Source organism: Nannobrachium achirus (genome assembly GCF_963921795.1).
Source record: "Nannobrachium achirus genome assembly, chromosome: 21".
NCBI classification, from domain to species: domain Eukaryota; kingdom Metazoa; phylum Chordata; class Actinopteri; order Myctophiformes; family Myctophidae; genus Nannobrachium; species Nannobrachium achirus.
Window position 1 is genome coordinate 29,834,380 of NC_137828.1, and position 13,657 is coordinate 29,848,036.

A 13,657-nucleotide genomic window follows, 5' to 3' on the forward strand; every position below is an offset into this window, starting at 1 on the left:
TTCAAGATTATTTGAAAATCATAAATACAGTTAAAATGCTTAAAATGATTTTGATGCTACATTATCTAAATTTGCATTGCTGCCCCTGAAGGACCCCCGGGGGGAGTGACCGGACCCCACATTTGAGAACCACTGCTCTAAGTGTCCTTTACAAACCTCTGTCCTTCTCCATCTCTCTCCCTGTCCTCATTAGTAGTGCGTCATACGCCCTCCTGTGCCATGCGGTACTCAAACACGCTGCCTCTCTCGGGGAAGGCCGTGTTCGGGCGCCTGCGCTTGTTGGCCGGCGCCCCGTTGGCCTCCTCCTCGGCTGGCCCATAACCTCCTCCTCCTGGGGTTGTAGAGACAGAACATGTCCTGCAGGGGGAGATAGAGCTTAAAGGGTATGTTGTGTAATGTGTATAATGCAGGGGTCTTCAACGTTTTCAGGCCAAGGACCCCTTAGCTGAGAGAGCTATGAAGCAGGGACCCCCTCTACATATTGTATAAATGCGTGATGCAGATTTTCATCGATTTCATGGATAGATTCATAGACTTGTTTGACAGCGTTGTCATCTGTCTAGGTTGGATTCATGTTAATGTCTATTTTCAGAAATTTAACCACTTAATTTGTCGATATTTTGTAAACTTGACTTTCACAATGTACTTGGTCTGCTCTTCAACCTATTTGCCGAAAATAGCCGATCTACAAGCTCTCAACGCCTTGCAGCGCGAGGCGTTGAAAGCTTGTAGATCTGTGTCAACACTCACGTAGTAAGAGCATCCAAGAACATTCACACACACGCATTTGCAATTTTGCATTGCTATACTTCTTGTGAGGACATGAACATTTTAAGACTGCAATTTATGAATGCTATTGAGTTTTCAATGACATGTTTTGTAATTTTGAACCCAAAGCGGAAAATAGCTGATATACAATCTGATTGTAGATAATCCCTGTGTGGACTTGTGCACGATACAAAGAGAGGCAACTAAAGCGTCCCTGTATCCGTCTGCCCCGGTGCCAGGTGATATTTACGCCTGTGGGGAAACCCTAACCCATGGGTATTCAACTGGCGGCCCGCGGGCCAAATGCGGCCCGCGGGGACCTTCCTTGTGGCCCCTGGAGCAAAAAAATAAATAAAAAAAATATCCAAAATCGTTTTTTTTGTGGAGGCTAATGAACGTTATAGGTATGGTTTGCACGATATGAAACGTGAGCTTCATTTTACCATAATCACAGTAATCCCTTAAAAAATCATATTCCATCATATTCAAGTGAAGTGACTCCAGTCAGAGCACTGCAGTAGAGGTCTGCGCGGGACTGATTTATTGAACCCGCTCCCGCCCGCTCCCGCCTGATTTCTGCCGACTCCTGCCCGCGCCGCCAATGATTTCATTTTTGACCGCCCGCTGTAATTTCCTCTCCGCCGCTCCCACCCGCGTCAAACAAATTATGTGAATTTTGACCCACGGACTCCCGCGAGAAAGAGAAATTCCACGTGTTGTAGGTCCATGCGTTCTCCTCAGGCGCTCAGCAGGGGAAGTTACATTGATTCTCTACATATTCACATCTTGCTAAAGTATAGATAAAAGCTTATTGCGGGAGAGTGCGGGATTTTGCGGCGCCGCCGAGTTTATTTTGACCGCCCGTCCCCTCCCGCAGGGATTAAACTACCGCCCGCGCCGCAATATATGGTGACGGGTCCTGCAGGTCCCGCGGGAGCGCGCTCCCGATGCAGGGCTCTACACTGCAGCAGAGTGGAGTGTGTGTGTCTGCGACCCACCTGATCCTCGTTGAGCATCGTTAAAGCATCAAAGAAGGCAATTGTGTGTGCACTGTCAATACGGTCGACATCAATGCCAGGTTGGCCATCACTAGTGTGATGTAGTTAGCACTAGGTTTTACCAAGAAAGCATGTTTACAGTTGTCAACTCGTTGAACAGAAATTAAGCACATTAACATGAAAAGTATTCTACTTGAAAAGTATTCTGCTTTGCAATGTAGTTAGATGAAAATGTGTTTTTTTGTGAAAATGTAGTGAAAATGTGGTCGTGCCGTTGTTTCAAGTGTACAATAGCTGGGGGGGGGGGGGGGGGGGGGGGGTTTAGTGCGGCCCCCGGCCCCTTGGGTTTCTGTCAATGTGGCCCCCTGGAAAATTTAGTTGAATACCCCTGCCCTAACCCCTAAACCTAAGCTCAAAATTCCACATGACTATCCCTAACCCCAACCCAAATCTTTTCCTAATTGTACGCCCCACCTATATGGTTTCGCAAATTCTGCTCACTTGTGTGGACATTAGTCCTCACAAGCATAGTAATAGCACACACACACACACACACACACACACACACACACACACACACACACACACACACACACACACACACACACACACACACACACACACACACACACACACACACACACACACACACACACACACACACTTACTCCTGGTTCCAGACTGACAGTGGTCTTGGCTCCCAGGTTGAGGACTCTGCCATCCGCTCTGCAGAGCTGGTTCAGACCTGCTGCACCACTCTCCCCTCCTGAAGGACACAAGGTAAAAGACACAACAAAGTTGTACAATCATCAGTGTATTTTGGATTCATGTCAATTTGTGTTTTCAGATATACCTTGACCTTTCTTAGTCTGCTCTTTCTCCCCCTCTACACCTATCGTCTTTGCCGAAAACAGACGATCTACAAGCTCACAACGCCTCACGCTGTGTGAGGCGTTGTGAGCTTGTGGATCTGCTGTTTTTGGCCAAAGTTCTCAGAATATGGACGCTAGGGTTCAAGTGGTTAATATAAAAAATGTTATCACTCAAAAGTTTGGAGGACCCCCTGTAGTAACTCCGAGGACCCCCTAGGGGTCCCGGGCCCCCTGTTGAAGACCCCTGATCTAATCACTTCACCAGGATGAGAAAGATAAGGGTCATATTGATTGAAGACAATAGTGAATCTAGTCTGCTAGAAAAATAAAAGTATGATTCTACTGAGACAAACTCAAAAAGTTAAAATCTGGTTGTGTTACTTGTGGTGTTTGTACGTCCAATACATTTGAATACAAGCCTTATATTGCACCTCCTCACCCCTACCATCCCTATGTCATAATAGGCACACAGTGAAAATAGCCGATCTACCATGCAACACGTTGGAAGCTTGTAGATCGGTTATTTTCGGCAAAGAGATTTGGTGTAGAGGGGAAAAAAGAAGCGGGCCAGATAAAAATCCCTGGTGATAAGTAGTTAATGGAAACACAAAATTGCCACCACAACACAGTGGTCTCAAAAGGTTCCAAATGAAGACATGTGATTTTTGTACAGGCAAAAGGTAAAAGGTTGTACCTCTAAGGCCATAGGGCCGGGTGGAGCGCCTCTCGGTCAGCACGGACAGCACCACCTTGTTCCTGAAGAGGAGTTTGCGGATCACGCCGTCTCCACCACGGTACTTCCCTGCACCGCCCGAGTCAGGCCTCAGAGCAAACTGCTCCAAGACCACTGGATACCTGCCAACCAGATGCGGGGGCGTCACAGGGGGGGAAAGTGGGACTGAGTTACCAGGGCCCAAGGTGGAGGGGCCTTCATTATTTTATACTTTAGCTATTGAAAAATAGCAGATATACAAGCTCACAGCGTGGCACCGAGTGCCATGCTGCAAGCTTGTAGATCTGCAATTTTCTTTTTAAGTCGTGAAAATGTGTGCAAATCTTTGAATATATTTATTTTTTAAGCAATAAAAGGGGGGGGGGGGGTCCCTGGAACTAAATATCTTGAGTTGGGGGTCTGTGGCCATATTATTTTGGGGGTCCTTCACATGAAGAGAAGGCTTTCGCACACCCAGTTTCTCTCCTGCAGGTGTGTGGGTAACAAAACAGTAGGAAGAGATCTGACGAGGAGACAGATGAACCCGCACACTGCCACTTGTTCGTTCAAAAGGGTTTATTAATGGAGCGACGTTTCGGTCGTGAGACCTTTCTCAAGCTAAATTAACAAATGGCTAAATGGGTTGAACACCCTCCCCCTATGAAGAATATTCATGGGAACATCCATGCGACACCCCTGACCAGATGCACACAGCTGAACATGACCAAACAGAACAGAACCCATAAAAAGAAATGCACAGCCCCGACGTTACGGTAAGGCTTAACTCATTCGCTGCATTTAAAAAAATGGCTGCCAAGATCCAGGATGCCACGAGTCTCCCTAGACTTCCATGTAATTCATAGTGCACATATCGTGCACGCCCATGCCTAGATCATGCACCACGTGTGTACACTCTGTTCACAGCTTTCAAACAAAAAAATCTGCTTGGAAACCCGTTCAGGCATTCATGAGATATCAGCCATTATGTTTTTACATTATGTAAACACAGATGGCTGCCAGTTTGAAAGATGGGGCTGGTATGGGGGTTAAACATGCAATTTCGCGATCGGGATCATGCCTGAAGGTCATGAGGAGGTCCAAAAAACATTTTTGAAAAATGTTTTTTCTCCCAAAAACGTCAAAACTCAGGAAACTCGGGCCTGGCGGCCTGGACATATGGTATAACTCAGCAGTCAATGAGTTAAGGTTACTGTATATATATTTGGGGGCGGCCATAGCTGAATGGTTAGTGTTCATGCCTAGGACTCCGGAGGTCCCAGAGGTCCCAGGTACGCGACCGAGTATTTCCCGGTGAACCTAAGCGCAAAGGTGGGGGCCGATGGGCAAGGAGGGTTGCGAGCTTATGAGAAACAGCTAAAATAAGACCTTAAAAACTGGCGAAAACAGTTACGTGCATTAGCGCAAGATGACAATAAAGGAAACCATTAAATGGAGAACATTAAATAAACTTCTGAAAAGCCTACACGGCCTTAAAACCTGGTGAAAACAGTTGCGTGCGTTAGCGCAAGATTAGATGAGGATAAAGGAAATCATTAAATGGAAAACATTAAATTAACTTCTGAAAAGGCTTCTAAGCCTACACTAGCCTACTAAAAACTAGTGAACCGCGATCTTGCCACACGTGAATAATTGTGGTTGTAAACAATTAACACAGACAATATAAATCCTTAGTCTAGTAGTGGGAAGAAGAGGTTATCATCATGGCCCCAAATAACTTTTACTATCTTGCAATTGGCGACGAGTCTCTTACTAAATCGGCAAGAGTGCCTCTCATTCTCAATACATAAAGGCTAAGCTATATAACCTCTCCATCATCAGTGGTGCGTGTTCCCCACACTCCCAAGCCCCCACCGTTGCGCTTAGGTTCACCGGGAAATACTCGGTCGCCCCAGGTACGACTCCAGCTCCAGCTAAGTGTCCATTAGCAAGACACCTAACCCCTAACTGCTCCTCTCCCCATGCTCCTTGTGGGCAGCACTCAGCTGGGTTAAGCTGAAACTGAATTTCCCCTGTGGGATAATATAGGTAATTATTATCAATTATTACAGTATATATCCCAAACTAGTTCGGGCTTGGCACAAAACCGACCGTCTTTTTTAAAATAAAATCTGATGTTATGATATCCCGGAACAATAGGTACAATTATAATTTTCTTAAAGCTCGAATCCAACGCAGCTCCGACCACTCGCGGTGGGACCCCCGGCTCATCAGATTACTGTAAGAAAAGTACTCGTCCGGAATTCTCCTTTAATAAATACAGTTTCTGACAACCTTTTTGATCTTTTACTGAAGGCCTCATAAGTGGACATGTGCTCACCTTTTCTCCAGGATCTCCGGGTCGGTGATGCGTGTGTTGGTCATGTGACTGTGCACGCCGCTCCGCCCACTCCAGCCTGGCCCCGCCCCCGCTCCCCCGGCAACCGTCTCGTAGTATCCACTCCGCTCACTGCCGAAGGAAATGTTGTTCATGCAGCCCTGACAACAAATACATAATTATGGAACTTAGTGTAGTGGTCCTTGGAGGGGTTCCAGGGGGTCCCCAGTAAAATGTGTTAATTAAGCAATATTACACAAGAGGGTGTGCATTATCACAGTTATTTGCACGCCAGCCTTGCTGTAGGAACGAGCCGAAGGCGAGTTCTGTAGGCATGGCTGGAGTGCCCTGCCTATGATTATACAACTGTTGCCCTTAAAAAAACATGTCAACTTCATTTGTAATTAAGATATTTAGCTACTATATCCCTGAACTTCACCTGAAAACTGCTAGCCTAGCCGTCTAGCATAGTGTGGGGTAGTGTGGGGAGAGGGAGCGCTTAAGCTCTTTTCACAAGCAGCACAGCTGATATCTTTTTTTGATTAGACAGTGCAGTAATGCTTATTAACTCATTTAACACTGATCCCGAGTATACCCGTGAAAAATACTCGAGTATTTAGAGTGCCGATCCCGAGTATACTTGCGTAAAATACTGTATATAGAGTAACGCTGGCACTCTTACCCTACGGTCCGTTGGAAAGTCCTGGCACGATTGGACTCGGGTTAGGGTTAGGGTTAGCGGATTCATCATCATCACGGATCCATGTGCACAAAATAGTAATCCCTTAACATGGAGGCCGACGGTCGATCTCATCTTTAATGTCCATTTTCTCCAAAAAACACTTTTAAAGCCAAGGATGGCATTAGATTCTCGCTACAATAACGTAATAACAAAGGCAACGATCGGCCATTACAGCAACGGCATGGGATGACGATCGCCTCCGTTGAATGACGTCATGACGTCAAACCGGAAATGTTTACGCAATGGACTTCTGGCCTTCAAAATAAGAGAATGGCCGCGGATGGAGCCTGCGAGAGGCACGCTGGACATTTTAACCCGTTCATGTCTGGAGCACTAAATGGGTTAACTGCACTGGTAGAGAGCCATTTCAACCAATCAGATTGCTTCGTCTGAACTACCAGTTGGATAATATAGCAGGATAGCATCAAGATGAGTTTAACCACTGTTAACCTATATAATTAACATTTCGTCCTCAGTGGTTGAAACATCAAAATCTGCGAGTACTCTCTACCTCACCTGTGATGCGGCACACACTTCAAAGGCCCGGAAGATGACATCAACCACCCTCTGTGATGTCAGCACGTTGCCGCCAACCACTGCTGCATCCTGGGAAGGCTGGAGGATCGAGCCAGGAGGGATGATGACTTTGATTGGAGTGAGGCAGCCCTGGGTATGGAGGAAGGAAACGCTTGTATGTAGGAATAGAAAGAATATGAATTGTCTTTTGCTGTGTATGAACCTGTTGATAATAATGAAATAAAATAGGCCCCACACACATGCGCACGAACGCACAAACAGTAGGCCTATAATGGTGCAGACAGGTGAAGACGATGGGTGAGTGCACTGCCATCGTGAGTTATCCTAAGTGATCAGTCTGGAAATATCAGGCTCGCGAGTCGCGGTCTGTACCAATGGAAAGTTCAAGGCAATTTGAAGGCAAAGAGATAAGTACAGTATATAGGTATGTTGTTTAGAAAGCTTTTAAAGTCTGAGTTTCCTTATTATGTTTTGAAAAGTTCAAAGCCATCAGCTAGAAAGAAGAAGAAAGCGAAGTAGAAAGTAGATGAACGCACAGGTTCGTCTACGGTGGCCATAATAATGATAAACAATTTTCGAAACAGGGTTATAAATGGCTCCCTCTACATCTTCCCTCTCAGCTTTCCTACAGATCAAACGAACTACAAAAAGGACGATGACTCCCTGGACCTGTTCAAACTTCAAAGTGCTTCAGTCTCTAGCTTTCGTGCCTGTCTTGGGTGGAGACTAAACACTTTTAATTTGCCAGGCGGCACAACACAAGGAAGAAGCATGGAATAGCTTCTTCATCTTGTGGTGCCATCTAAAATGACATTCCCTGCAAGCTGCCAAAACGGCAAAGCTGTTGTGTAACTCCAAAACTCACACAGTTTACTGTCCATATTCCTCTTTAAACGCCCTGTTTTAACCGTTTCCTCATCTTCATGACCCAAACACACTATGAATTTGCGTTCTGCTCAGACCCGCAGGCTGACAGACAGATATTTGTGATATTTGTGGTTGTTTGTTTCTCTGGAGTCGTTGGTCCACCTGAATAGAGACACACGCGCCGAAGTTGGAGACAGAACAGTTGGAAGCTGCCCAAGTTGCACCCAGGACATCGTGACACACATATCGAGATTTGGTAAATTAGAATATAGAAGATAATAACCGGTGGATGATGATGATGTCATGATGATGATGTCAATATGACAATTTCCCTCACTGTGTGCTGCTTTAAGGGAAAGCATGTGTGCCTGCCACTTCTGTGATGTGTCTCAAATGCATGTGCATTAGAGATGCGCGGATGGCGGTTTTAGCCGCGGTGCACCGCGGTGATCCACGGTGAGGGCGGATTTGGATCAATCAAATATAATTATTAATTAATTTCGGATAACCGCGGATTAAATAATGCAGGAAATAAATTATGACATAATATATCTAACAGTAAAAAAGCTAAATCTCTGAATGCTTGTGTGTGTGTGTGTGAGTGTGTGTTATTTTGTGTAGTTTGTAAATTTTTCGTAACGAGGCACCAGTGCTCCAACGATACAGCTGCGACCACTTAAAGGCATCAGCATCACGGCATGCCTTGTTGCGCTAAACTTACCTCTAAAGTTGAATCTCTTTAATATATCCTTCACCACCTCACGCAAATTGCAAAGTATAGGCTACTGTAGGTAAGTTAAACTTCTCACTAGAAAGCTGTGTGTGTGTGTTTGTTTGTTCCTCTCTCTGTGTCGCTCTTGTCTCACACGCTCGCTCTCTCTCGGTGAAGTGTGTGCCTGTCTGCAGGGACGTGCAGAGAAATTTTAGAGAGGCAGGGGCTGATATTTCTAAAAGGGCCTTTTGGTGGACAATTCTCTTGAATGCAGCCTTCAGTTATGGTATGGAAAGGGCCCAGGGACATTTGCATTTTTTTACCATAGTAAAAAAAATGCATTCATGGGAACTTTTTACAGACTGATCTGGCAGGGGCTCAAGCCCCCTTTGATGTCAATGTGTGTACGTGCCTGCCTGCCTGTCTGTCTGACTGCATCAGCGTAGCGCAGCTGAAAAAAGACGAATAGAGATTCTGTGGGCTAAATCAATGAATGCATTTCTGAGAATACCAGAAAACAATAATAATTTGACATTATGTTAGTTGCGGATGAGGATGGATGCGGATATATAAATTGGATATTATAATTAATGCAGTTGGATAATGGGCGGATAATTAATTTGCGCGGATGGATTCGGGTGGCCTCAAAAGCCTATCCGCGCATCTCTAATGTGCATGGTGCATGTACCTGGTTGAGGGGGATGTCCTGGCCCACCATGCAGCGCAGGCAGTAGATCAGAGCAGAAAGCGTGATGGCCCGCGGAGCGTTGCAGTTGCCCCACACCTCTGTGCCTGTTCCTGTGAAGTCAAACACTGCACTGCCCTACAGGTTGACAGGGACATAACATACATTCATTCTGAACTGCTAGTAAAAATGTTTTACTCAGTGCCGTGCTGTGAGCTTGTATATCTGCTATTTTTCAATAGTTGAAGTATAAAATAATTAAGGCCCCTCCACCTTGGGCCCTAGTAACTCAGTCCCCCCCCCCCCCCCCTCCCCCTTGTGACGCCCCTGGACCCATGGTTTAAACACTGTTTGAATTACATCTGGCAGAACGTCTTTTTTGTTATCATGACGAGATTAGCCCAACCTACCTCTTCCTCGTTGATCTGAACCCGCAATCTGATTGGTGTTCCGTCGTCCATGTGATCCTCTGACTCCACCTCCAAGGAGCCGGTCTGTTGCCGTCGACGACGGGCAAAATCTTTCAGCATTTCTCTGACAGCCAGCTCTGCATTACTCTGACACACGCACACGCACACGCACGCACGCACACACACACACACACACACACACACACACACACACACACACACACACACACACACACACACACACACAATATAAATACACCATTTATCGTGTATCGGTGTCTCACAAAGACAGCAGTACTATTACACACCAGTGGTGGAAAAAGTACTCACATTTTGGAGCGGTGCTAACCGCTCCTACATCTGGCTTTGTCTGTATGTACGTACGTACAGTATGTACGTGTCTGTATGTCCCGCCCCATCCCATATTGGCCAAGCCTAGCAGAGACGCTTAAATCAACTCATAAACAGCATTAACCCATAAACAGCTTAGTAAGTAATAGTACCTATACTGCATTGTAGATTTACTCTGTTACAAGTAGAAGTCCCATATTCAGTATGTATTTAAGTAAAAGTACAAAAGTATTGTCATCAAAATACACTTAAAGTACCAAAAGTACAAATACTCTTGCAGAATGTTCCATTTCAGAAGTTCACAATGTATGAAAAATAGTTTGAAAATAGATGATCTAATAACTCACATGGGGAAGCTTGTATTACATTTTGTATATCACGCCAAATCATCTACATGCTGCTATTTTCACGATTTCTGCCCCCAAATTGACAACTTGGCCACAATGTTTAATTTTAAAAGTCCTTAAATTGTCACTTTAGAAATGTTTAGTATGTTTATGTAACCCATGTAGGCCTGGGTTGACCCAAGCCGTTCTCACCTGTATGTAACCCATGTAGGCCTGGACCACCGCCAGCCCATAGCTGTCAATCAGCTCCCCCACCAGCTGGCTGCCCCTCTGATTGGCCGCGACCTGAGCCCGCAGGTCAGACAGGTTGTCGTGGAGGTTCCTGGTCCCGGAGCAGCCTGGGTGCTGGGCCGGAGCCATGAGAGCTTCAGTTACAGCTGAGATGATGGAGGAGAGGAGAAAGGAAGCAACAGGAGAAAAGGAGGAAGAAGAAGTACACAGTGAAAGGTCAAGTGTATTAAGTGTTGACCGTTTATTAAGTGTTGACAGTTTATTAAGTGTTGACAGTTTATTAAGTGTTGACGGTTCAAGTGGTTAAATATCTTATCTTTATCAGTGAGGAGGAAACCAGACGCAATTTTTCAGCTTCTGAACGCGAAAAAAGCACCAGGACCTGATTTAATAAGCCCCCTTATTCTGAAGGATTTTGCCACAGAATTAGCCGATCGCTATGCCCCTCCTAAAGCCGTCCTTGCCCAATGCCAAGCTAGGCGACAGGTTACTAAGGCGGGTGCCTTGGCAAGCTGCCATGGCGGCGTGCAGCAATAGCACCCAGCTGCAGACTAACCTGCCACAAACGTCCAGGAAGAAAACAATAGCCTATACTAAAGTCAGATTAACATACAGTACACAAGTGTTACCAGTTATATTTTCTCATGAAGTGCTCCTAAATTATTCCCGTGGGTTGGTTTGTGTAGGTCAGTGCAATCCGTTCTGTTTTTGTTTCAGTGTTTGTGACACGGAAGCGAGTGGGTGGGACGTTCGCGAACGAATCGAGTCTTTTGAACGGCTCTTTGAAATGAACGATATGATTCGGTTCACAGTAGGGAGCCGTTCCTTTCTATGAACAGTGGTGGGAAAAGTACTACATTTCTTTACTTAGGTAAACATATCAATACTGCAATCAAGTTTGGAATGTTATTAATGTAGGCTACTAGAGTAAAAGTAAAATAGTATTGGTATCAAAATGTAGGCTACTTAAAGTACCAATATTAGAACGTACTCATTATGCAGAATGTCCTGTTTCACAGGTTTTCTAATGAGTAAAATGTAGAAAAATCATTTGCAAATAGCTGATCTACAAGCTCACAATGCATCGCAACGTGACACATTGTGAGCTTGTAGATCACCTATTTTCAAATGCCAGAAATGTATTCAATGGCCAAAATGTACAGGCCTATTTGGGTGGAAGTGATTTACAATCATAATCAAAATCTACAAAGTAACCAGTAACTAAAATGAGCCAGTCTTTTGAACGGCTCTTTGAAAGGAACGGATCTCAGAGATCCGGTTCACTTCAAAGAACCATAAATCCCATCTCTATCTAGCAGCCAGACTAGCGGTACACCGATGCGCGCCGCCATGGCAGCTTGCCAAGTCTGCTGCGTTAGTAACCTGTTGCTAACTTGGCATTGGACGAGGACGGCTTTAGGAGGGGCATAGCGATCGGCTAATTGGCCCCTGTTTGGCAGCCTATTTTTCAACACATTGTTGTGACGCAAAAAGAATTTCAGTGCAAGCTGACAAATAAAGTTGTATCGTATCGTATCTGAAGACACAAATTGACATGAATAAATTACACCCTTTGTTTGTTGTCAAACAATGACACTATGGAATCTCTGAAGAGGTTGTGGGGGTCCCTGCTTCATCTCTCTCTCAGCTAAGGTCTCAGGTTTCAGGTCCTTGTCCTGAAAACGTTGAAGACCCCTGATATAGGGTGTGCGACTGTGCGGTACCACGTGCTTGAGCAGAGCACCAGTGTGCGGCCAATGAGAAATTAGTTGGATTTACTGTTGCACCCCTAGAGAGCAAAAAAATAAAATAAAAAACACAGTTTTCACAGAGTCACGGTGATGCTAATGCAATGTTTCTTTTAGTCAGCATTCCTCAGATACCGTGGATTCTTGGGATTTACACAACTCACAGAAGGTCTAGCTTGTCTGAAATGGGTCCACAGGGAGTCTGCCTGCGTTCTTATGGTCAATTTATGCTCTTTGCAATGTGTGCGCCGTTTCACAGTTGAAAGTGGCCAGTAAAATAAGATATTTGGCATAACAATTTTAGGTAGCCTATGACAATTTTATCGCACAAAACAAATCAAATTTTACCTATCATTTTATGATGGACGATTTACTTTTCGGGCAAGCGGGCATGACCTTTGGGCAAGTAGAACATGACCTGTACTTGCCCGACGGACAAGTGCCTCTGAGACCTTAGTGTCAACCCCTGCGTATCGTATCTATGTTACAACATATTGAAACATATATCTATTGAATGGTTGGAGCGTTTCACACGCAGATTTTTACGGCAACGCCGTAGCATAGCGTGTGTCGGTGTTCAAGATTAGACTGGGTCTTACTTGAGATAACTATGCAGTGACTACTTTAAAAGGTAAGAAAAACAGGAAAATGATGGCATTTGGGCATTAGTCAGGGGCGGAATCATAGGGGGCGCCTGGGAGCTTGAGCGTACAGTTATGAGAGCCCATTGATTTTTCGCCGACAATTCCTAGCACTCAGTCGTTTTCACAAGTTTTCCCAAACTGGCCAAACTGCATTCCTGGCACTCGGCCGATATCACACGTTGGCTTTGTCCCTTACAGCGTCAAAGACCGCCCCACATCCTGGCTGTATGATGTAGCTCTGTTATACTGTAGCCTACCAAGACGAAGACGCACCGTCTCTGCGACCCCTGTGCCCCACCCGCTGGACCACTAAAACGGCATCGCTGCAGTCCATTGCTTCCAACTACATTGCACTCAGCCCGTGGCCTGCGTATGCAGCTAGACACTTTTAGCACGTTTTTTTTGCTTTGAGAATCATGCTAAAGTTTTTCTCACGTGTGGAAATGGTCAACACACATGTGGATGATTGTGTTGTCGGAAACAGCGCCCGCAAACGCATGGTGCAATTCTATGGAGACGACTTTGATGAAGCCAGGCTGACACTGCATTGGGACGTTTGCCTGGAGATGGCAAAGAACAGTGGACTCACATTCTTTACTTATTAAGTAAAAGTATCAATACTGCAATGTAGATGTACTTCAATTCAAAATGAACTTGAGTAAAAGTACGAAAGTATTGGCATCAAAATGTACTTAAAG

At 45.2% G+C, this 13,657-nt stretch overlaps 1 protein-coding gene across 1 annotated transcript in view; it reads right to left on the reverse strand.

Moving 5' to 3' along the window:
• Nucleotides 1-200: 200 nt before the first annotated feature.
• oplah (5-oxoprolinase, ATP-hydrolysing) overlaps nucleotides 201-13,657 on the reverse strand; it is a gene marked incomplete at its 3' end in the record, with an annotated part of 56,718 nt that continues 43,261 nt past the window's right edge. The window contains 9 exon segments of the mRNA XM_080751562.1: nucleotides 201-338; nucleotides 340-357; nucleotides 2,435-2,532; nucleotides 3,333-3,493; nucleotides 5,689-5,846; nucleotides 6,944-7,093; nucleotides 9,232-9,366; nucleotides 9,639-9,785; nucleotides 10,529-10,713. Of these exon segments, the coding sequence (XP_080607688.1) occupies nucleotides 201-338; nucleotides 340-357; nucleotides 2,435-2,532; nucleotides 3,333-3,493; nucleotides 5,689-5,846; nucleotides 6,944-7,093; nucleotides 9,232-9,366; nucleotides 9,639-9,785; nucleotides 10,529-10,713 (1,190 nt within the window).